At 36.8% G+C, this 24176-nt stretch overlaps 1 protein-coding gene across 1 annotated transcript; it reads right to left on the bottom strand.

Annotated features, from left to right (window-relative positions):
* Positions 1-1700: 1700 nt before the first annotated feature.
* Positions 1701-8102, bottom strand: LOC116257004 (V-type proton ATPase subunit C). Its single transcript, XM_031633584.2, has 11 exons — positions 7790-8102; positions 7564-7632; positions 7284-7411; positions 7094-7193; positions 6798-6865; positions 6533-6674; positions 4667-4783; positions 4309-4434; positions 2874-2957; positions 2695-2777; positions 1701-2167 (listed from the first exon to the last, which is right to left on the bottom strand). The coding sequence occupies exons 1-11, from the start codon at positions 7907-7909 to the stop codon at positions 2071-2073; spliced, it is 1134 nt and encodes a 377-aa protein (XP_031489444.1). The 5' UTR covers positions 7910-8102; the 3' UTR covers positions 1701-2070.
* Between the last annotated feature and the right edge of the window lie 16074 nt (positions 8103-24176).

Here is a 24176-nt window from a genome sequence, read left to right as displayed (position 1 = left end):
CGGCGCAACTGAACCTCGTGTTCCCTCACCCGATGTCACTCTATAAGCGTTGTTTAGTCACAGCAAAACCAGTCTTTTCCAACTTGTTAAAAGTTTTAAATTGGTCCATTGATTTAAGACTGGTTGGGGAAATACAGAAAGCTACTTGTGACACACATGGGGCTCTCGATTAGTCATTTTTCCAGTGAAAGGATACTTTTCTCAGAAGAAAGTAAGGTTGCGTTTGGTTACCTCCGATCTCAGATCAGAGGTCGGATCTCATTTTGAGATCCTCAGTTTAACAAACTAGTGAGAGAGAGAGAGAGAGGGAGAGTCGCCTGGACATGGCCGTCGCCGGCAATGGAGCTTCGCCGGAAACCCGTTCATCGCCGGCCGTCACATGCTCTCACGGGTGAGCATCGGTGCGTCGGCGAGAGAGATCCGATGCTCCAAAAAGACCATCACGAACACATACCATATCGAGGGTCTGACTTCAAAACCTTGGATGACAGATCCAAGGATCTGAAATCAGCCGCGGGGCCATCAAACGCAGCCTAAAAGAAAAGAAGATGCATGATCGGTGCACTGACCATTGTGCTCGAGAGGCCTTAATCATAGTGCTCACATGGTCCCCTATTCATCATGTTTTTGTTTCGAATTGATGTTCAACAACTCTACTTCGTTTCTTTTGGTCAATCTGGATTGAATAGCATTACATTGATCAAGGGTGTATCTGCCGTCATATGCACATCTTCTGACTTCTTGCTTGAACAAAACGAGGGGACCGTGCACACTCTTAATGAGGCGAACGACCGGAACATAACGCATGTCCCGACCAAATGGGGCCAAGAAAGGCTTGTGAGGTCGTAAGAGATGTCTGTTAGATTATATTTTCAGTATAATTGACTAATTCAAGAAGAAACTGTCAAGTATGGTCTTGCAAACGAGAAGCCTAGAAGCCAAACTAAATAGCTTAGGTTCATGCACATGGGTCTGGATGAGTGCGACTGGTAAGAGCCGAAGCTCTGCTACAGATTCGCCCATCCCCTCCCCCAACCAACACCATAAAATGTTGCATTCCTTACTGTTTGTGAGAAGAATACCCACAGTAATCAAACTGAACGATGCAATAGTTATCACTAGGGGTGGGCACCGTGCCGACCCGATTTACCTAGGCCCAGGCCCGTCCAAATATAACTGGGGCCAAGTCCGCCCCGCCCGGTTGTGTTTTAATAAAAAAAATTAACAATATATATTATACAAAACATATTTGTATAATTAAATATCTTTTTTATCAGACACGAACCCAGCCCAATTTTGTTTTGGACTCAGGCTTATGACCTAAAAGCCCAACGAACCCCAGCCCAATGCCCACTCCTAGATATCACATCACTTACATGACCAACTATGCTTATACCGTCATGCACATAGGTCAGTCGCTTAAGTTGAACTTTCTTCTTGGTGAGTTGAGAGTTTTGATTAAGATCCTCAGAAGGTTGAGGCTCCCAGTGCTTCAACACAGTAGGACCGGCTACGTTCAGTCTGTTTACCACAGGTTCGACCATGGCATACGCTAATGACACCAACACACCATTATGAAACACCAAAACAGAAGCCAGGTTACAATTCGTTGCATCACACATGTGGGCATACGCGGCAGATATAATCACATCTAACATGTCGTCGTACTAGCTATCAGCAGCAGGTAGGATTCTTACGTAGAACTCATCCCAAACCAGATTTTTATTGTTAATCATATTATTATCATAACAATGTTTCCGATACTCATATAGATAGAACTATAGGCAACTAAGCTCCCTGAGCATGTTTTCGTCACGGGTCCTAGGCTAACATGCCAAAACAGTCAGCAGAATCACATTCTGCAACCAAGACTCGCACTTGAGATTACAAAAGTTAAAATCCCTAGACAGTTACAGCAGCAATCAATATTGCATTTCGGATTGATCTTACACGTATGGAAAAAGAATAGTATACAGTGCAGACAGCGTATCTAGAGTCTTCATCTTTCTTATTAAATAACTCAGCAATGCCTCGTACATAATCGGAAATTGACAAGCAGACCCTCCGTAATCACATAAAGTTGATCGTGAAAGAGACATAGGGATGTGCATCAGCATCAGCGCCTACTCCAGCCAATGATGCATCATCCTCAGCTTTCCAGAAGGTGCTGCAATGCCATGAACGACAACAATTAGACACAATGGGAGCACAAAGACCTTAAAACGATGATGATCAGCACAGTTGTCAAGAAAGTTGGACCGAAAACCAGCTCATATTTACATTTTCCCTTAGTTTAATTGCTATTTCAGTTAACAAGCTAAAAGAAAAAATATTTAGAGAGTACCACTGGTTCAAATGTAAATACGACATCATGTCATCCTGAAAAAGGACATTCTGAAAAACTGATGAGGAATCAATAATTCACATTACCCCATTTTATCAAGCAACAGACATGTAAATATTGTGCAATTATACCAGACCTCCAAGAAGACCAACAGAGATGTGAAATAGATGCAAATAAGAAAGAGAGGAAAGCAAGATGCTTCATAACCAATGCAACAAGAGACCACCGTTGCCAACAGAATTTATAGCCACTCAAGTGAACAGCTCTGATACCTATAGTGATGAACATAGGGAAATAGATAGATCTGCTTCAAATCACGATATAGAAATAAAAGAAACTGTGAACTTTACTTGTTTGCACTACTCCCGCACAGACTCTCCAGGATACTTCTGACTTTCTTCTCATTCTTAGCTGATGGAGCTACCACTGCCGACTGATTAGGAAACCAACAATTAGTGGGTACAATCTCAGAGCATATGAAAAATAATAGAATGCAAGAACAATTCGAAACAAACATCAGTACACTGACCAAGAAAGATGGTGGTAGTCCATATCTTAGTATGCTCTCAGTAAAAATACGAACAGCACAGAAGTGCATCCACGAACTGAAGACCTGTAGAAAGCAAATGTATTAGACAACAGCAACTTTAAGCATCTAAGACAGAAACAAAGCAAAGCCAGCCTAAGATTCTTTACAAGAAGATGATAGAAAAGAAAACAATCTAGCATCCAGAACAGCTATTCAGCTGACAATGTTAAACATCATTAACAGATCTTAGAAATCTTAATTATTCAGATAAACAAGAACATGAAGCACTTGCAAAAGCCATAAACCTGTCATTTTAACCTATTACCTATGTCTAACTGCAGTTATAATGTCTGCTTTACAAGAAAGAGCAAAGAATGGTATCAGCAATACTGGGTGCACTGGGTAGGGTAGGCAGAAACTGGACATAGATCTGAAAGGTAAAATAAAGAGGCTGGACGAGTAATATGGCTTTATAAAGTCAATGCTTTTACTGGAATAACCCTCATCTGTTATTTAAGAATCATATTGTCCCTTTCCCTATAAGTGACAGCAGTAGTACACAACCTTGAGTTTTAGGTTAATATATGTAACTACGACATCTCTATGTCCAGAAATCACACCGAAGGTTTTCTTGACATGAGAATACATTGTGACATTTCAAAACGTTTGTGCCGGATGAAGAATTTAGGAAGGAAGAATGAGAATCATCTTAAGCTTTCAAAGCACAAGCAAGATCCAATATTTAAATTGTTAATTTGGATATTGGACTTGAGAGTTAGGTGCCCAGAACAAATCCTCATATCTACATGACATATACAATCAATTTTACCAAATACCACATAGTTTTCTATATCATCTTAGTACCAACTGTAGGTTACAACAACCTTATCATCTTCAGATCCCTAAAAGCTTCAAATAGATTCCACCTAGAGACATCACAGAAATTAGTGAAAAGCACTAGATAGTGGACAGGGTCCTAGGCGGGCTAAAAACAGTAAATGAAACAAACAAAGAGTTTTGGGAGGGAGGAGGGGTTTTTTTTCCTTTTTTTTGGGTGGGTGGGGGGGCCAGGAGAAGGAGAAGAACAAGAAGAAGAAGGAAAAAAAAATTAAACATTTTTGAGATTCGGGTAATACTCCATCACATATGTTCTATAACAGTAGAACCATGTTAAGGTCCACTAATGCTGCTACTAAGTCACACTACAGTCGCTAGCAGACATGATAAGCATGCACACTTTTCAAATCTAAAATCTGCTAGATTGAAGATAATCATGCTCTTCCACTCATACAGTAAACAACTAGAACTTGGTTCCATAAAAAGCGGGAGAGGGGGAGGGGGAGGGGGAGAAAAGAGAGAGAGAGAGTTTGAGAAAAGACATTAAAGGTTCAGCAGCGCATGGTCCAAAAAAACGGAAGCTTAAAAAAGTGCCTACCTCTCCATAACTTGTGTAGCACCACTGTAGAAGAGAGTTTCTCATTGATGCCTGATCCTGGACGAGCTGTTCTAACTCCTGTTTCCGGCTCTGCTGTGTTTCTGGACAATATTCAAAATCTCGAACCTAAATCACATGAAAATAACAAAAAAGTTCAGAATACATTCAAAATCACACAAATCAATATCTCCAGGTGCTTGTGGAAGGGAAAAAGCTGAAATTTCAAAGCTAAGAACTTAGCTGGAAATATTTAAATATGAATTGAATATAACAGGACATCTCATTTTAGTACTTCATTCAGTTTCCTCAACTCAATAGTACTTGTTTTCTTCAGGAACACAATTATAAACAAGCTTACCTGAAAGGCTTTCTCACGGGCACTTGTTTTGAAATTATCAGCAACTCTACGAAACAAAACAACCGTATAAAGAGCATACTCATTGTCTTCATGCAATTTTTTGGAAGATCTTGGCACCTACAAAAACATTAGTTCTTTAATAATAAAGTAGCAAGTAGATAGGGCACTAAGAATATCCAACCGCTAATATATTTAAGAAAAAGGAAACAAGAACAAATGACAACAGAAAGTTGCAGAATATCTTGCGTTTACTAGAACACGAATTTGCTAAACTCATGATGTAAGTGTTCCTTCAGGTGATGTGCTTCTATGCTTCATTTATGGCATACTTTTAACCAATTAAGATTTTCCAGAATTTTATATTAAAGAAAAAGGAAACGAGAACAAATGACAACAGAATATCTTTTGTCTAAAAGAACACACTTTTTCTAAACTCATGATATAGGTGTTGTTTCAGGTTATGTGCTTCTATGCTTCATTTATGGCCAACTTTCAGGCAATTAAGATTTTCCAGAATTTGCATAACTATGGTGAATCACTGCTCAGCATAGAAAATTTTGGCAACATAAGACCAACATTAGAAAGTCTAGCACATAAACTTTTCAACAATCACACCCAGTGCAAAGATCTGATCCCTCAGCTAAGAGAGATTTAAGTTGAAGATATTCATTCTGCAAAGTTCAGAACCTGACTGCAACCTACCTAATTTTTCTGGTCAGCTGTTTCTTCCTTTGATCCTTTCCTATGCCTAATCTATGAACGGGTAGATCCTCCAGATCCTAGTCTTATCTTCCACAAACAAATTATCATGCGCCGATCCAATCTGGCCCAAATCAAGAAATGTAGCTTTGCTTGTGGAGAGAATCTTAACAAGATGAGCTAGATCTTAAATGTATTGCATTAGCATCCTATGTCTCCTGTTTCATTCATTACTAGACCAGTTGATCTTAGTCTGGCACATTACGCATTCCCCTTCTACATAAAATTAACCTCTTCCTACGCAGTTCAATCCAAGTTCAGATTAGTGTGAACTTGCTTCCACTCTACAAGAATGTCAGCTGCTATTTTCTTGCAACCTACTGCATACTAAATTTACCAATCTTCTTTGTGTAATTCCAACCAGCTTGATTTAAGATTTTATTGTGCTTCTCATGGACTTTTCCACTAGATCTCAGCATTTTCTGTCCCAACACCTCAATCTGAACCAAAGCTTTTTCAACCATGCATTTGAAGACCTACAAGTGTTGTTGGCAACTGCACTTAGACAAACTTGCACCTTGTGAATATCCATATGCACATGGTATACTTGAGGTTGCTTGACCAAGAATTTTGAGACATAAAACAAAGGGCCTATCAACTAGGTTTTTGATTGTTAAGGATCATATGATTGCCAAATAAACATTTAAATGAGTAACTATTGCATGATATTCTCATCCCTTGACATTGTTTGCACAATGTAGAATTGTAGATTAAAAGGCATGAGGTCAAAAGACAAAAGGCAAACCAAACTTGCAACAGAGGCTAATCAAAGTGTTCTCAGATATATCGAAAATAGCCAAGGTGAGTAAAGATGACAATAACACTTGAATACACTGTTCCTATGCATGTAAGATTTGTTTCTATTTTTAAAATGTCAATCAAAAGCTTGGAAAACCTACAAACAGATGCTAAAATTAGGATATATGATGATTCTAGGGGATTCTTCTTATGTTCATGTTTATAGTGTTTCTTTAGTAACCGAAACATAACGAACTCCGAACTGCTAAATTTCTGCACAGCAGGAATTCTCCATATTTTTGTTAAGCAACAAGTACGGGTCACAGATATGGCATTTATCATTATATGAAACATGAGCAAAGATCTTACCACAAAATTAGTCAATGTCTCATAGCTAGATAACCAGTCTTTCTGTGAGTACTTAGGAATAACAGCAATAAGTGTCACCAAATTCTCAGATGCAATAATGTCGTCTGGCTTAACTAAATCTGAGAGATCCCGCACTGCCAAACTGAACACATTATATAACATCCAAATAAGCAGCTGTAAGAAACCATCAAATACACAATCAAAGATCATAAAAATTGATAAAGATGCCCATTATATCATTTGTTTCAGAGACATTCCATATTACCTGCCACTCTGCTTTCTGTTTATTGCATTAAGCTGACCCCTGACATTGTTGTACTCTGCCACACGGACCTAAACCCACCAATTAAACTAGAGTAAAACAAACCCGACATTACAAACTATAGACAAGTCGTAGTTATAACAAAAGGAACGCAGATTGATTGGGATACAAGACAACATTCAGTATTGCCGTTACCATAAACAACTGACAGTTATAACTACAAGAAACATGAGCCAAACAATACAAAGTGCCCAAACTACTGTCATTTCAACAATGCAAAGCTAAGTATGGAAGTTCACCTTCAGATCATCTTCTATCCTTGCAATCTGAGCATGAATGCCATCAACAATCTCCCTCAATGGCGACATGGTTGGATACTTCGCCTCGTCCCAAGTAAACCTGCATTTAGCAAACACGAAACAACCATCATGATCACTATATCCGTCCATCAACACCAAATCTAATCCAACTCCTATATACGATCTCTACCTCGTGATGTACGAATCAACGGGAACTCCATCCACGGTAAGCGTCCCGCTTTCAACCCCGCCGGCCTTCTCCAAATCCTCGATCTGCCGTCGTATTTTGTGCGAGACGCCTTCGACGAAGTTGTTCGACTGCTCGAATCAGCCAAGAAAATAATCCACAGATCAAAAGGATTCCAGGTCAGAAAAAACACAACAAAATGAAGAAAAGAACAAAAAAAAAAAAACATGCAATTCACAAAACAGAAAAAATGAAACAGCAACCTGCCGATCTAAAGGGATACCTTCAACAGATCATCGCTTAGAGCAAGGAGGGAATCCAAAGTGCCAACCCTGAGTTCCGGAACATTAAACTGCATAAACCATCCATTCTCAGTTCCGCCTACGAATTAAAAAGAAAGAAAACCCTAAGATCGAATTAAAATCCACGACAGGAGAAAAGGATCGAGGAAGATAAATCCTAACAAAATTAGGATCGAGACTAGGGTTTAGAAGGTAATGGAGGCTTACCCTGTAAAGAAGGGTGTCGAAGGCGTTGCGGGAAATGGAATCCTGTAGTCGGCTCCATAGGATGGAGGCGGAGTCCTGGACAGGGAGAGAGACCACCCAATACCTCGAGATAGCCGCCATTGCTCCTCCTTACTCCCTGAACTGAACCACAGAGAGAGAGAGAGAGAGAGAGAGAGAGAGAGAGAGAGAGAGAGAGAGAGAGAGAGAGAAGCTGATGATTACAGAAGAAGAAGACGAAGACGACTAGAGGTGGGGGAGGAGGAGGAGGAGGAGCCCCTGGGTTTGCGCCTCCCTGCGTTTGACGTTGGGCGGTGATCTTTGGTTTTTTAACGGTTCGGGTCTCCTCGTCAGATCTTCTGGAAGTGGATCTCTTATAGATCGGGTCTGGAATCAGTTTCGAGTCACGTGATCCCAATTGGACCTAATGATGGATGATTTTCCAGAAAACCGCCGGAAATCTTTTCCAAATTTCCTCTTAAATGGCATAAAATTTTCTAAAATGGTTGCCATTTCAATTTTAAGAAATTTCACTTACGCGAGTTGAGGTAGAAAGTTTTCCACCTTATAAAATTTTTTGGTTCGTATTTTTTTATAAGTTGCATTATTAATGTCATGATTAATTTTTAAAAGTATGAAGGGGTTTTCGAATTTTTTTATAATTCAATGTATTGAAGGCTTTGTTATTCTCATCACAACATCTACAGCTATGATCAATCCCCTGTAGTTATACTTTCTATAAAAAAAAAAAAATGTATTTTTCTTAATATGAGCTATACTTTTCATGAAAACTATCAAATAAATGTCTCAAGTAAGGTTTCTGTAATTTGAAAAAAGAAAACGTTATTTATAATATTTCTTACCTTTTTCATTAACTTACATTATTACCTTTTAATGAGACATAATATATCTCAATAAAAGTGAAAATGGTAAAATATAATATACTAGAGATTAGTATTGATAAAAGAATTGCAGCCGACATATTTTATATTCGTGAAATTTAATTTTGTTTTCATGAAATTGTAGCAGAGAGAGGTCCCAGACAAGAAATTTTCCTAAGAAAAATCTACACGAGTTCGGGCTGGATCCAAGATCCAAAATCCGACTTAGCCTGGGGAGCGGGTTATTGTTTATGGAGTTTTATTTCATGCAGAAAACAACGTTTGTGTTATTTTTATGATTTTTAATTAATATAATTATATAAAATTAATAATCCTGATGCGCATCTGGTATATTATACTTACTGAAATGTGTAAATACATTTACGGTTGCAAGGGGGTTAGATGCTGTATGGATTCAAGTACGCCAGATACCCGTTATCTGAATTTGATATGATATGGATCCAAACTTTTTCTTTTTCTTTTTTATTTTCAAAGTACATCTACGAATTTAGGGATGTCGATATATCCAATTTGGATAAGATATCCTACCAAACTGCTTCAAAGAAAGCAGATATAAAAAAAGTTTTGATATCAGATTAAGAAATCAAATCCAATTTAGATTTAAGAAACAAACATCTGATCGAATTCTACATATATACATATTTGATCTAATTTAGCTACAAATAAATATCATATGTCTAATGCCAAGTCAGTTACATTTGCTTTAAAATTTGGATTTGGATTCAGATGTGAATTCAAATATTGGATTGACTAGGTGAGAGTCAAATTGTGATATTGGTTTGTAGGTTCGGGTATGAGTTTTCTTCATTTGCATTCAAATCCAAATATGTGAACATCTGAAAAGTAGATATAATTAAGAGTACATCCGATTTGAATATAGTTCATCGACATCCCTGCCACCAATGTCAACATTAACAACAAAACCGATCGAACCCATTGACCATTTTCATATGGAAACGACCTTCTAGGTCAGGTACCTGACCCAAATCTCGTAGACCTGAGGTGGGCAAGCAAAGGCTTCATTTCTTAGGTCATGTGAATCAAAGTAGGAAAGAAATTAAGGAAGAATAAATAAAGTCCAGGCAAGCTTAAACCAAAACAAAATGTTGGTATATGCATAGGGGAGCCAGAAATTTTTTTGTCGTACGAGCCAACCTATAGTTTCAAAATTTTAACAGGAGCTGGAATAGAAATTTTCAAACTTTTTATATACATTAAACTAAAATTTTTTAAATTTACATATAAAATAATTTTTAAAGTTTTTAAAATCTGAGGAGCCCCTGACGCCCAGCCCAAAGAAAATAGGAAAAACCATGTTCCTTTTTTAAATGTCAAACCTAAGAAACGTGTTTTTTTATATTTTCTTCATTTGGGGGGGGGGGGATTTTTTTATGGTTTTTAGTTACCAGATTTTTTTATTTTCACATCTTTTGCATTTTATTTGAAAGTATGTTCTTGAATTATTTAACAATTTGTCAAAATTTTTTAGAGAAAAATACTTGTATCATATTTTACTCTAGAAATCTAATGGACCGAAAGGTCAGGACTCATTGCAATTGTATGTCATTAGTACTCACTTTACAAAAAATTATCATTAGTACTTAATGTACAAACAAATGTCACCTTTCGAAACAGTCCCGACCTTTTTGGTATGGTTAGGAGAAGCCACTCGTACTCGAGACTGAAAATCAAGTGTAATTGAATTTGCTCCAACATCTTCCCTCAGGTCTCCAAGCTGCTACAATTCACCATGAAGGAGCTCCTCAACCAGATGAATCTTTCCCTCCCTCTCTTTGGTTGGTCTTCTGCAGTATAGAAGTTGTGCTGGAGTTATGGTTATTAATACTGAACCAAGAGATAAATAAGAAATACTTGAGGTATACAGTTTGGGTTTATCTTGGTTCTTAGTGAAAGAATTTTTTTATTGATATAAAAGCTGGATGTATATCTAAATCCTGAAGCCAACGCTTCACATATAGGTGCGTAGAATTTTCGGTCGAGCTCAGACTCGTGAATATATATGAATATATATCAGACCACTAAGGTAAGCGACAAAAACCAGGATTCTTAATTTTATGTTGAAATTTATTATAAACAAAATGTGAATATCCTAACATATTCATAAACAGTAAATCATGTTTTAATTCAAGTTATTGTTGTGAAAAATTGATTTTTTTGACTATCAAATTTTGATGTTGTAAGAGTTGTTCGTTTCTTATTATTAAAAAAACATTATTAATGTAAAAAAAAAATGACAAACTTAATACATGTTCCTCGTCAAATCATTCTTAGGTTCAAAAAGGTAAGATCGCATTAAAAAAACATAAATAATTTATTTTTAATAGCTTCGGTTTTGTCTCTTATTTAAATGGTCTCTGGTATATATATATATATATATATATATATATATATATATATATATAGAAAGAGAGAGTGTGTGTAAAAATAAAAGGCATTATGCAAAGCATTTAACATTATTAAACATAATATTCATAACAAAAAACATTATCTGTAAAAACAGTGTTGTGACCTATAAGGGAATGATATCTATGCAGGTAATTAAAAAAATAATAATTATATTTTTATCAACAAATAGGGTCATCAACCTGATGTTGCAAAAGAAAAAATCATTTGAAATATCTCTTGGAGTTTTCAAATACAAAAAGATTTGAGGAAGATGAAAATGGAAAGCGTCGTGCATTCTATCTAATATTATTAAATAGGATCTTCCCAACAAAAAGAAGGTTATTATTATTAAAGATAATATTATGACCTATATGGAAATGGTATCTATGAAGGTAAAGACGCCAACAAGAATAATAATAACGTCGCCCTCGAGTTGCAAAAAAAAAAAGAAGAAATTTATGAAGATTATTGTAAAGAAAGAGTATAAATATCAAACCTCACACTATCGATACCTAAGGCAGATAGCAGCCTTCCCTGGTGAAAAACCATGTTAAAGTTCATTACACAACAGCATGAGCTGCCAATTAAAGTGCAATGGCAAGGAAACAAGAGTTTTTATAGTTTCTATCATATTACCAATAAGTAAGTTGTGAAGGAACAAGTGGCACAGACAAAATTAGTTTATTTTATATATGTTAAAACATTGAGTGATATACAATTTTTATCTTTTAACAAATTTTAATGGAAACCTGCATGTTGTTTATTGCATATAGTTCTTATTGTACATTGAATGCCTCATGCATGCAACTGATGGTCATATGAATGTGATATTGTAGGTAAAAAGATTAGGATTCTTATGGAATGCTTTTTTTTAAATGTTCATCTTTAATGTGGCTTACTTGATGTCATGATAGGTGTGAAGCTGTTTTGCATAACATAAACATCCTTTGAGGTGTTGGAATTAGAGGAAAGTGTCACATTACTTTTGCAGGTTTTTGCGGCTGCTTCGTCCTCACTTGTGTGAATAAAGGAACAAGGCAGTTATGTACCAAGAATACATGTAGTATAGCAAATGGTTATTTAGAACAGTAAGTTTAATTTTTATTATCTTCAATGTAGAACTATTCTCAACTCCTCACATATTGTTGAAAACATAAAAATAAATTTTAGCTTACAATGACCAACAAGTCCAAATTAGTGGCCATGAATTTTCACATCCTAAAAGCAAATTTGGCTATGATCCTAGTGAAACACAAGTTTTGCAAGTCAAACATATTACCCCTTCTCTTGTTTGGGTCTATCACTCCTACCAAATTCAGTCTATGTTGGTCGGACCATCCTTGAAGGATGCATGAGAAATTTGCTAGAAGTTTTTTTTTTTAAATGAAAAGTTGTGAGGGCAAGAGCCCCCCACTTATTTTTATAATAGAAATTACGAACGAAAAGGATACAACAACTAAGGAACCTATAGATAAGGCTACATAGTGGCCTTAAGGGTCTGCTCGCAAATGACACAGTATGTAACTGTTTCATGAATATGACCCAGAGATTGAGGCTGATTCATAAAATACCTTAAAAATAATTTCAAACAATTATATTTCCCAAACAAGAGCTAAGATCTTTTTGTAGAGGCTAGAGGTCTTCATTCGTGACATCATTACAACAAGCACAAAAAAGAAAATATCTCTTGTAGAATGGCTCTTGGAAAGGAACAAGTGAGAAAGAAGAATTCTAATGAGTTTGGAACAATTGTCAGCTGTGCATGTCACCCTAATTAAAGACCTTCCAACATCAATTTTTAGCAATGATAACTAGGTATCCCATGCCATTCTCAATTAAAGCTAAAATTTCATCAAGAAAAACAATTTCTCACAACACCATTTCTCTATTAGATAAAGTCTATTCCTCGAATCTAAAATGCGTAATAACAACTCATGCATGTTCAATGGACTCTTCAAAATGGAGGCAATATGAATTTAAGCTAAAACAGTATAATCTTATGTTCATGGACCTACTATTATCCCATACCTAAATCAAATGCATGTTGATTCAAAAATATCTATAAAATTAGCACGATAGTTTTTGACATCTCTCTTTATCAAAATACCAAATATTTCTTTTAAAATTATATAAGAAGATAGTACCACCATCATGAAATGCCTTATTTCTCCACTACCAAATTTTTCATCGAATGAAACTGAAATAGTATGCCATTTCTAAATGAACCTGCAACCATGCCACCAAATAGTATCTTCTTTGGGGAAAGAAATTACATGTATCTTCATTTTCTTACCAAACTTGAAACAAATAAATTTCCAATGTTTAATTGCATAGTCACACATGCTGAATAAGAGAGAGCATGCTTGGTCTGCATTCTCCCTCTTATAAACAAGACATTTGGAAGCAAGACTCGATCATAAACCATGCAACAGTCTAGAATCTGCGATAACGCATCCTTGACAAGCTAGTTAAGAATGTCATGGATCATCTCTCTAGGTTTAATTTTTGCAATGAACATATTTTCTAGGTAAACAAACTAGGAAGAAAGATCCAGGCAATCAGAGATGCCCTAAAACGAGGAACATTATGGTGAGAAACATTACGCTCAACTGGATTTTCATTATGTATTGTATATAAAATTGACATAGGTATTTCTATTCAAGCACCCCAAACTCTTTCATATCATTGTTTTACCTTGCTACAGGCAACCTCCATTGCTTCACTCACACGCAACTCACCATGGAGCCTGACATGCAAGTTCTTCACAAGCCTGTTCCAACAACACTCCACTACTTGTGGTTCTAGACGAAAGGAGATATCTTTAGCAATTGCCCACATAGTCATCTTTCAAATTCCATGGATTTTTTCATTTCGGGTTTTCTTAGTTTAGTAAATCATCTTTTTGAGTTGATGGGTATGCAAATTCTTCCTATCGGAAAACATATTTATTTAGGAAGTGAGAGAATTCTCCTTCTCAAAGCTGTGCACCTCCTAGGAGAGGAGTATACCATCATCCTTCTGTACTCTAAAAAGAAGTTGAAGTACGAAGGCGACATCCCAATGATCCGAATGTAAGCCATGTATCATAACAAGCAATGGGTTGAGTGAAGTGCTACTTATGCTGGGGGATGGGTTTTCTCTTTTACAAGAAATAAGAGAAGATGGCAGCATTCCAAAGATTTGAGCGATCAGTTTTCTCTTTTACAAGAAATAAGAAATAAGAGGAGAAGATGGCAGCATTCCAAAGATTTGAAAGCAAACCATGTACCATGCTGTTGCACTTTGTTGGGCGGTGGATTTTTGGTTTACCAGAAATAAGAGGAGAAGATGAGTGAAGGAAAATAAGAGAAGATGATGAAAATGAAGACATCACTAGAAACAAGCTCATCATTCGATTATTATATCACCGCTGCTAAGAAAAAAATGACCCATTGTTTGATTGTCACCTCTGCTCCTAAAACCATGACTCAATTATGCTATCATATCACCACTGATAGGGAAACCATGAGACACTCTCGTGTTATTATATCACATAGCAGAAACCATTAGACACTCCGGACGCCCGTAACGGCCACCCTTTTCATTCCCACGTTAACACCCATTGTTCATAAACATGGAATTGACGCCCGCATTTTTGACATGCTCCACTAACCCTGCATGTTCTGCCGGCGCTCCTGCGACCTCAGCTGCTCGAAGAATCGAGCTATAAATTCCTCGACTTTCTCGTCCACCGTGGCATCATGCTCCTCCTCGTCGTCCTCTGATGGAAGCAGCGAGATGGAGGGGCTGATTTTGTCACCGTCGGCAAGGTCGATATTGGAGAGATCGGAGGCGGACAGCTCCAATTGGGGATCGTTGATGATGACATGGTCGTCGGAGTCGTCCGCGTGAGGAGGGTTGCCGTATGCGAGGGAAGGGAAGCAGTAAGGGAGCTTCATCTTGGCGCCCGAGATGGTGCCGGCGTGGAATAAGGGGGAGCCGGAGCTGTTGCTGCAGGAAAACTCGTAGGCCTGCGGTCGGAAGCCTTGGAAGCGGTGGGGGAAGAAAATGCGCCGGAAGGATCTGCCAAGCTTCTTGCCTTTCTGCATCACCATGGCGAGCTTGCGCTTGGGCGTGAAGCCTTTCTTCACCATCGAAATGGCTACGCGGAGGACGTTCTGCAGACGCTTGGCTCTAGTATCAGAGTTGATCTCCATTTTCATCTCCTCCTCCTTATTCTCTGGTAGAGTCTCCCCCTGCGAGGTGTGCGCTCTGAGAAGGGGAGTTCTCCACTTCCTGAATATATATATCGCATACCCATCAACTCAAAAAGATGATTTATGAAATTGAGAAAACCCGAAATGAAAAAGTCGATCGAATTTGAAAGGTGGGTAGTTACTAAAAATGCCTCCTTCGTCTACAACCAAAAGTAGTAGGGAGTTGTTGGAACGGGCTGGTTAGGAACTTTCATGTCAGTCAGCCTCCGTGGTGAGTTGCGTCTGAATGAAGCAATGGAGCTTGCTGATAGCAAGGTAAAGCAATGGTATGAAAGAATTTGGTGTCTTTGATTAGAAATATCTATGTCCATTTTATATATGATACATAACAAAAATCAGGTTGAGCATAATGTTTTTCACCATAATGTTCCTCTGTTTGGGGCATCTTTTACTGCCCGAATGTTTCTTTGGGGTTGGTTTACCCAGAAAATACGCACATTGCAAAGATTAAACCTGGAGAGGACATCCATGACATTCTTAGCTTGCTTGTCATGGCTGTGTTATCACAGATTCTAGAATGTCGGACGGTTTATGATCGAGTCTGGTTTCCAAATGTCTTGTTTGTGAGAGGGAGAATGAAGACCATGCTCTCCTATTTAGCAAGTGTGGCTATGCAATCAAAATTTGGAAATTTATTTGTTTCATGTTTTGTAAAAAAAAAGGATTGTATATAGTTTCTTTCTTTAAAGAAGATATTATTTGGTGGGATGGTTGCAGGTTCGTTTAGAAATGGATGCCTAAATTTTGAGTTCTAACTTCTAACCTTCAATCTCATTTAATGGAAAATTTGGTAGTGGAGAAATAGTCATTTCATGATGGTAGTACTATCTTCTTATATAATTTTAAAAGAGATATTTCGTATTCTAGTAAAGAGAGGTGTCAAAAAAATATCTTGCTAATTTGATAGATGTTTTTGAATCTACAAGCATTCAGTTTATATATAGGGTAAGAGTAGATCCATGAACATGAAGTTATACTGTTTAATTTGTATTGCCTCCTTTTTGAAGATTCTTTTGTACATGCATGAGTTGTTATTACGCATTTTACATTCTGTGAACAGATAGCATCTAATAGAGATGCTGAAATGGTGTTGCCTGAAATTGTTTCTTAATGGAATTTTACCTTTTACTCCGAATGACATTGGGGACCTAGTTATCACAGCTATAAATTGATGTTCGGAGGTTTTTAATTAGGGTGACATGCATAGAGATTTACAAGTGTTTCACACTCATTAAAATTCTTCTTTCTCACTTGTTCCTTTCCAAGAGCCAATCTAATAAAGAGACTTTTTTCTTTTTTGAGCTTGTTGTGATGATGTTACTACTGTAGACCTGAAGCCTCTACTGGGGATCTTAAGGTCTCTCTCTAGCCTTATCTACAGGTTACTTAGCTGTTGACCGGGTTGTTATTTCCTTCCCCTTCTTAATTTTTATTATACTAATAAATGTGGGGGCTCTTGCCCTTCCAGTCTTTCATTGGGAAAAAAAAAAAAAGACTTGTCAAAGGTTTCTCATGTACTCACCAATGGCGATCCTGCCAGCATATACTGAATTTGGTAGATGGCCTACGGCCGATTTGTCATCAAATAAGAGAAGGGTTAGCAGGTTTAACTTGCAAACATGAGCTTCACTTGGATCATAACCAGATTTGCTTATAGAATGTGGAAGTTGCATGGCCACTAATTTGGAGTTACTGGTCACTGAAAGAGACGTTCGCGCTATTTTTTCTATCCATACCAAAAATTGTCATTGTATCCTTCATTATTCTGGGCGTCTGCTCATCTTCTCAGCTTCTTCCCTGTCTCCGATTCTCTTCATTTCTCTCTGGTGATGACGACAACCACAGTGAAGTAATGGCATTCAATTCTTCTGCTATCATGTGATTTTCCATTAACCTTGGCGTTTTTCTTCTGCAGATCAAGGAGTCCTCTGCATTTTGTTACCTAACGCTGACTTTCTTTCTCTCTGTACATGGCCTATAGCACAACCTCCAAATTTTTACAGACATTCGTTTGATGAACAGGACTGACATCACTGAAGAATAAGTGTTTTCTTCAATGTAAAAGAATCTTCAGTTTAGATTTCTAAATTTCTCAACCAAGACAAAAAATAAATTATGCCTAGGCCTTCAGCAGGCCCCATTTTTAAAAGGCTGCAGTACCTAAAAGGGCCACCCAGGCTGAGCACCAAAGGAACTGATAAAGGTTTCCTCTATGACTTTTCTTCTTCTTCTTCTACTTGTCCTTTTCTTTTTCTTTTTCTATCCCTTCTTTTTCTCTCCCTTCTTCCTTCCATAGTCATCTGTGTCATAATCATCGTCTTCTTCCTCTTCCTCTTTCTTTCTTTGTTTTACCATTCATGTACTTATGCTATGTTTTCGTTACTGTTATGCACCTTTTTGCTTTATATATATATATATATATATATATATATATATATATATACTGATATATATATTCTGCTTGTACAATTTACTGTTAATATACATGTCAACTCGTATCTTTTGACACTTATACTATTAGTTAGTGTGCTTCAGATACTATCTCAATATTGTATAACGCTTTTCTTTAACAGTACTTGTTCATATTTCTGTTGGGCTGTCTAGTGCTTCTTGCTACAGACATAATAACAAAGACGAGTCATCATGACCCTCGAGAGAAAACATTGGTAGGTTCTAGAAAGGAGCAATACTGCAGGGGTTAAAAAATATGCAACCTTAAAAGATGCTCCCGTGGTTGGTTAAAACTTAAAGGAATTCGAGCAAAATTTATATGTCTGGACTCTGGACTGCCTTGAATGAATTCGCCTGATTAGATTTGAGTGACAGATTTTTTCTGTCACAGAGGAAGGTGAACACTACAAATGAAGACAGCCAAAGCTTCATGTTAGCTGCACCTGGTAGGCAGCAGAACTTATTATCATGACAAATGATTCCTCTACATAATGGCCATGGTCTCTGATTCTGGTTTTTTGCAGAGTATACGGATTTTGTTATTCAAGGAAACTGTCGCCCAGGCAAATACTGTCTGCCTCTTCCCAAGATTATATTTGAATATGCTGGATCACTTGATAGCCTTCCTGAAGGGGAAAACTAACTAAAATATTATAAACAAAAGTTATATTATATCACTGGATTGAATGAATGTCTGTAGAATTTGGAGATGCTAGACTTTTCATTTTAGGTCCCACAGTGATAGTTTTCAACTGCAACTCTTTTTATCAGGGTGTGCTTCACATTAAACTTCGTAGGTTTCCAATCAAATGGATCTTCTTTCAGAGTATAACCTTTGTTGCTTGATGACTTTGTGATGGCATTCATGATTCATGGCAGTTGTTTTTCTTCGTTGGTTCTACTGCACTTATTCACCAGCTACTGCAACTTTTATGATGTCATGAAATTTTCACTTTTTGTGGTAGTTCTTTTCTTTTTCTTCCTGTCCATTTTTTATCCTTGTTGCGACATTCTTTCCTTTTTCTTCCTGTCCATTTTTTTATCCTTCTTGCGGCATTCTTTCCTTTTTCTTCCTGTCCATTTTTTTATCCTTCTTGCGACTTTATCACTTACCTAATGGATGAATGAGAAGTTCAGACCCACAGTTTTGAGGGAGGAAAACTAAAACCCACAATAGTGTATGCAACAAATTAGCGAAAGAGAAAATGCTGAAATATATCACCTCTGTTTGCAATAATTTCCACACCTGAAAGAACTTCAAATGAGAGAGACATGAAAGTTATAGGCCAATTGTTTGGTAGCTGGAAATTTCTGTCAAACGTTGTGGATTGAAAGGGATACGTCAATGCCATTAATGGCAGACTAGGGAACGAGATTACCTCTGGACTGGATAAATAATGCCGGTCAATTCTTTAAGACTATGGTTTCTGATACAGGTCCAATGTGAATTTGTATACAGGGAGAGGGAGATACTCAAATAAGCATCGTTCAAATCTGCTATGCGTGTGGAACTCGGGTACAAGTGTTGCTTTGATACCAATTTGTAAAAGTATTTAGGAAAAGGGGTTGGCGACATTAAACTTGCAACTTTAAAATTGCACCACTTCCTTGTCAAAATGTGAAGGAAATTGAGCCTATAGTCTATTTCCAGCCTCACTTTTTCTTAAAGTATTTGGAAAAGGGTGTCTGAAATCCTGTTTTCTGCAAAATCTTAAATATTATTTTACTTTCACCCTGAAAGCAAGATTAGTAATGGATCCAGAAGTACAATTTTTGAAGCTTGGAAAAGGGGCTCACAACAGACCTGTTTCCCTTTACAAACTTGAAAATTTATGTACCTTTAGTGCCTCTTTAATTGTGGAAGTTTTGAAAAGTGAGGACTCCATAAGGCTTGTGTAAGGGTCTTTGATGTTTGTTTGCTGTTTCTGTGTTCAATCATCAATGAAAGGGAGGGGACCCCGAGTCCTCAGCAGGTTCCCATTGGAAAGGTTAGGATTTCAATTTAAACCTGTCTTAAGACGAGCTGGACACAGATTAGGAACAGTGGCGGAGTCAAGTGTGGTCAATTCCCCACGAGCACCACACAAATAATATTGTTTATATATGCTGACTCCATATCTTTTTCCTTATTTATATTCAAGTGCTCTTTCAGGCTTCAAGTTTTAATCTAAAACTACCACTGACCCTGAGGAAAATGCTTCTAGCTCCACCACTGATTTGGACCCGAATCTTGAACGACATATACACTTAAACTGCAGGATCATCTTCTGTGCAGGATTGCTCAAGTTTAGCAGAAACAAGCTGGAGTCAAGCTTGAGTCTTGTTTGGCTCAGGTGTGTGGGCTCAAGCCGCAGAACTTGACGGCAGCATGAGTTCCAGTTGTGCATGATAGGCATGAAGCCGGTTCGGAGCCACCTTAACTCAGCTTGAACTCGGCACGTGGGCAGACCTGGTCAAAAGAGTGCAAGTATTTCCCACTGCCTCACTGTGATTTCGTAAGAAACAGAAAAGATTGTGTATGCTTGTGGTCGGAGCTCAGACCCTTTTCGCCGTGAAAATACAATTAATTCCTGGTTTGATGGAAACCATAGATGTAGAATAGTAGTTTGATCTCACTCTGCTGTTTAACAGCTATTGTTTCACCGTGGAACTAATGCATTTTTTATTTATACATTTGAATCATTATGCAATAAATAATGAGTCGTTCATTGGACTTGTAGTAAGTCATGGCTGAATTGTTTGAGCATTGAAATTATTGCGATTTTCCCTTCAATCGGAATTTATTGAATTGCATCAAAGTGGTAACAGAACAAAGTTGAGGGAGAGAGATTTGCCTGACTCTTATATACGAACTATTCAATTAGCAATTGATTCCATTAAATCTGAACTGCATGAGTGAACAAGAATGTAGCATAGGGATCGCAAACAAGCAATGACATATTCCCATAGGAAATTGAATATTTAATTTGCATCAAAGTATATCAGAGCCAGATTAAGCAATGTAGCTTTGCCCCGACTCACATATATTCAAGATCGATTTTGCCAAATTTGACTTTCATGAGATATTAGGAATTTAACCCGGCCCCCTGTGACGAATGACAAAAGTGGCAGATTTTTTTTTTTTTTTTTTTGTGTGCGTCTCAAATCAAGTTAGAACTTGATTTGCATCATTTATGTTACCAACCACTGCTGAGAATGGAGTTGTCAAGTGACCATTCCATTTGAGTACCAACTAGCAGAGTATCCTTAATTTGGCAATGCCCAAGACCACAAGATAGCATCTGCACTGGAGTTAATTTCCATGGGAAAATTTTTCCTACCGTGATATGAACCTCCTATCATTGGGGAAACTCATTTTGAAATGCCTTTGAGGCATAGAACCAGCAGAAGCTTTGTATGTTTCAGTTGGAAGAACGGAAACTATTTACATATTTCAAAAGCAGAAGTATTTACTGCTGCATTCTTTTCCTGCCAACGGTTCCTGTGCCTTCTGGTGGTCACCATCTCGTCATACCTCGGGAAATATTTTCAGACTGTTGGCAGACACTATATGCAGGCCGATTGTGCAGATCTCTCTCTTGATTTCGTATATACGTCCATTCACTGAAGATCAGCAAGAACCAACTTTAACTTGGAATTTTTCTGTGATTAAACAAGCGTATTAGACAACAGTTAAAACCTTCAAATCTGAATGCCATTAGACATGGCCATTAAGCTTAAGGTAAGTGATATATCCAGCTGAACTGTTGAACCTTTCTGCGTGTTTCTCTGAATATACACTGAAAGAGAGAGAGACCAAAATAGAAAAGCAGTAAGACTTCACACAAGTGAATTAAAAAAAAAAAAGCACTTGATAAACCATAAAGGCATGGAATAAACTTAGAGAAGTGGGGTTCATGGAAAAGAAAGAAAAGAAAAAAATCAAGCCGGGATAGCATGGAAATCGTGAAGCAATCAAATGTGGGAACGAGAAATATCACCAAAACATGCGGCTATGAATTTAACCCACAAGAAAGGAGGGAGGAAATGGGTGGGATCAGAAGAAGCTACAATTTACAGCATGTTTGAAATTTTGTATAATTCAAAGTATGGAAGGGTTTGCAAAACATTCACACCTATGATCAATCCCTTTAGTTATACTTTTTGTAAACATACTTTGTATTTTTCTTAATATGAACTATATTTGACATAAAAACAATCAAATAAACGTCTCAATACGGGTTCTATGATTTGATAAAAGAATGTTATTTATATTTGTTATTGCCTTTTTCATTAAGTTACATTCTTACCTTTTAATGCGACATAATAGATTTGAATAAAAGTGAAAATAATAAAATATAATATACTAGAGAATGTTATTGATAAAAGAATTGCAGTCGACATATTTGTTTTTTTATATTCATGACATTTAGTTTAGACTCTCATTTGCTAGTTTTCATGAAACTGTAGCAAAGAGAGAGAGAGAGAGGCTCCAGACAAGAAATTTTACTAAGAAAAATTTATATGAATGCGGTCTAGACCCAAGATCCAAGATCCCACTTAGCCTGGCGAGCGCATTATTTGTTTGGGGAATTTTATTTTCAGAGTCATTTGCTGCACGTAGAAAACAACCGTTGCCAAAGGGTTGGATGCTGTATGGATTCAAGTAAACCGGATACCCTATCATGCTTCAAAAAATAGGTTGCAGAAAAAATGTTACATTTTTTTAAGAAATCCAAATTTAAAACTGACATCTAATCTGGTGCAAGTCGGGATTCAGTTTTGATATATATCTGATTAGATTTTGATTCAGATTCAGTTTTAAGTAATATAGTATATCTAATATCCATACATTTTGCAGTCCGTTAATATATCATAATATGGTCGGAATTCAGTTGTATATTTAAATCGGATTCAGATTCAGATGTGAAGTTAAACGTCAGATGCAAACTAATGTTAGGATTATAAATTTAAAAATCAGATTTAATGTGGTATAAATATTTCAGTATGGAGATTACAATAGATAAATTATATATGGTAAAGTGTACATCGGATTTGGATGCTATTTTTCCGATATCTTAACAATATATGAACAGTGCTCCTAGAACTTATAAAAAACATGAATGGTTTATTCCTGATTTTTTTGCTACTTTTTCACCTTTTTCACTACTATTAGTGAGAAGTATGCCCATTAAGTGGCGATTCACTAAGAGTCGAATCTGCCCCCGTTTCCCTTGCTCCCGAAGGTTTAGGACTACTTTAGAATTTAGGTGGAGATCAATACATCTGTCAAATAAAGAACCAAACATATATACTATTTGCAGTTAAGATGAGTAACACTATTGAAATCTAATTGATTATTGGACTTTCACAAAGCCACCAGCTCGACAGCTATGCTATGCCTCTCAAGGTTATTAAGCTGATTTAAGTATGCCCGTGGAGGCATTAAGCCTGTTCAAGTGAAGTGGGGTGGATGTTTGTAGCGTAATTTTGCCTTTTTCCGAATAACTCACTATTATCATATTCTGATTTGGAGCAAAACATTTTGTTCTTTTTCTTTAGTTCAATATCTAATTTACTAATGAGCAATTTAGGGATGTCAGTATATACCATTTGGATAAAATATATGGTGAACTGTATAAAAAAAAAAATCAGACATGGAAAAGGTTTTAATATCTGATTAAGAAATAAGATCTGATTCATATTTAAGAAACAACATCTGATTCAATTCAGATATTTGAACTGATTTAACTATAAATAAATATCATATAGCCAATGCCAAGTCAGTTATATTTGGTTTAAAATTCAGATTTGGATTCAGAAGTAATTTCAAATATTGGATTGACCAGACCGGATTCGGATTGTGAAAACAGTTTTCAGAATGGATATACTCTGGGTCGAACTCAGACTCGTGAGTAGTGAATATGTATCAGATCACTAAGGTAAGTAAGAAAAACCAGGCCTTTTAATTTTATGTTAAAAAATATTATAAACAAAATATGTGTATCCTAAAATATTCTTAAGAAATAATTCAATGTCAACATATTTTAATTCAAGTTATAGTTGTAACAAAATTTATTTTTTGGCTATCAGAATTTTCAAATTTGGAAGAGCCGATCGTTTTTTTTTTTAAACTATAAAAGCCATTGTTAAAGTTAAAAAATGACTAACATTAAGCATGTTCCTGACCAAGTTACCTCTAAGTTCATATCCATAAAGACAAGATTGCATAAAATTCTCCGACCACCTTGAGCTCTATCCAAATTGCTTCAGGAGATGGGCGATATGTTGTGAGAGGCTGGAAGATTTTTTCATCCAAACCCGGATGAAAAAATCCACAATATATATATATATATATATATATATAACCAATCTGATAATGGGTTCGCTCCTTAT

Source organism: Nymphaea colorata, chromosome 7, assembly GCF_008831285.2.
Source record: "Nymphaea colorata isolate Beijing-Zhang1983 chromosome 7, ASM883128v2, whole genome shotgun sequence".
Classification (NCBI taxonomy): domain Eukaryota; kingdom Viridiplantae; phylum Streptophyta; class Magnoliopsida; order Nymphaeales; family Nymphaeaceae; genus Nymphaea; species Nymphaea colorata.
This window is presented reverse-complemented; position numbering and strand designations above follow the sequence as displayed.

Bases quoted from the DNA above. Each gene is read 5' to 3' on its own strand.
- LOC116257004 (XM_031633584.2), bottom strand. From the start codon at position 7,909: ATGGCGGCTATCTCGAGGTATTGGGTGGTCTCTCTCCCTGTCCAGGAC. The intron at 7,412-7,563 runs GTATCCCTTTAG...TGATTCGAGCAG, and splicing joins TAAGCGATGATCTGTTGAAG to TCGAACAACTTCGTCGAAGG. The intron at 4,784-6,532 runs GTAAGATCTTTG...ATGTTTTTGTAG, and splicing joins AGACATTGACTAATTTTGTG to GTGCCAAGATCTTCCAAAAA.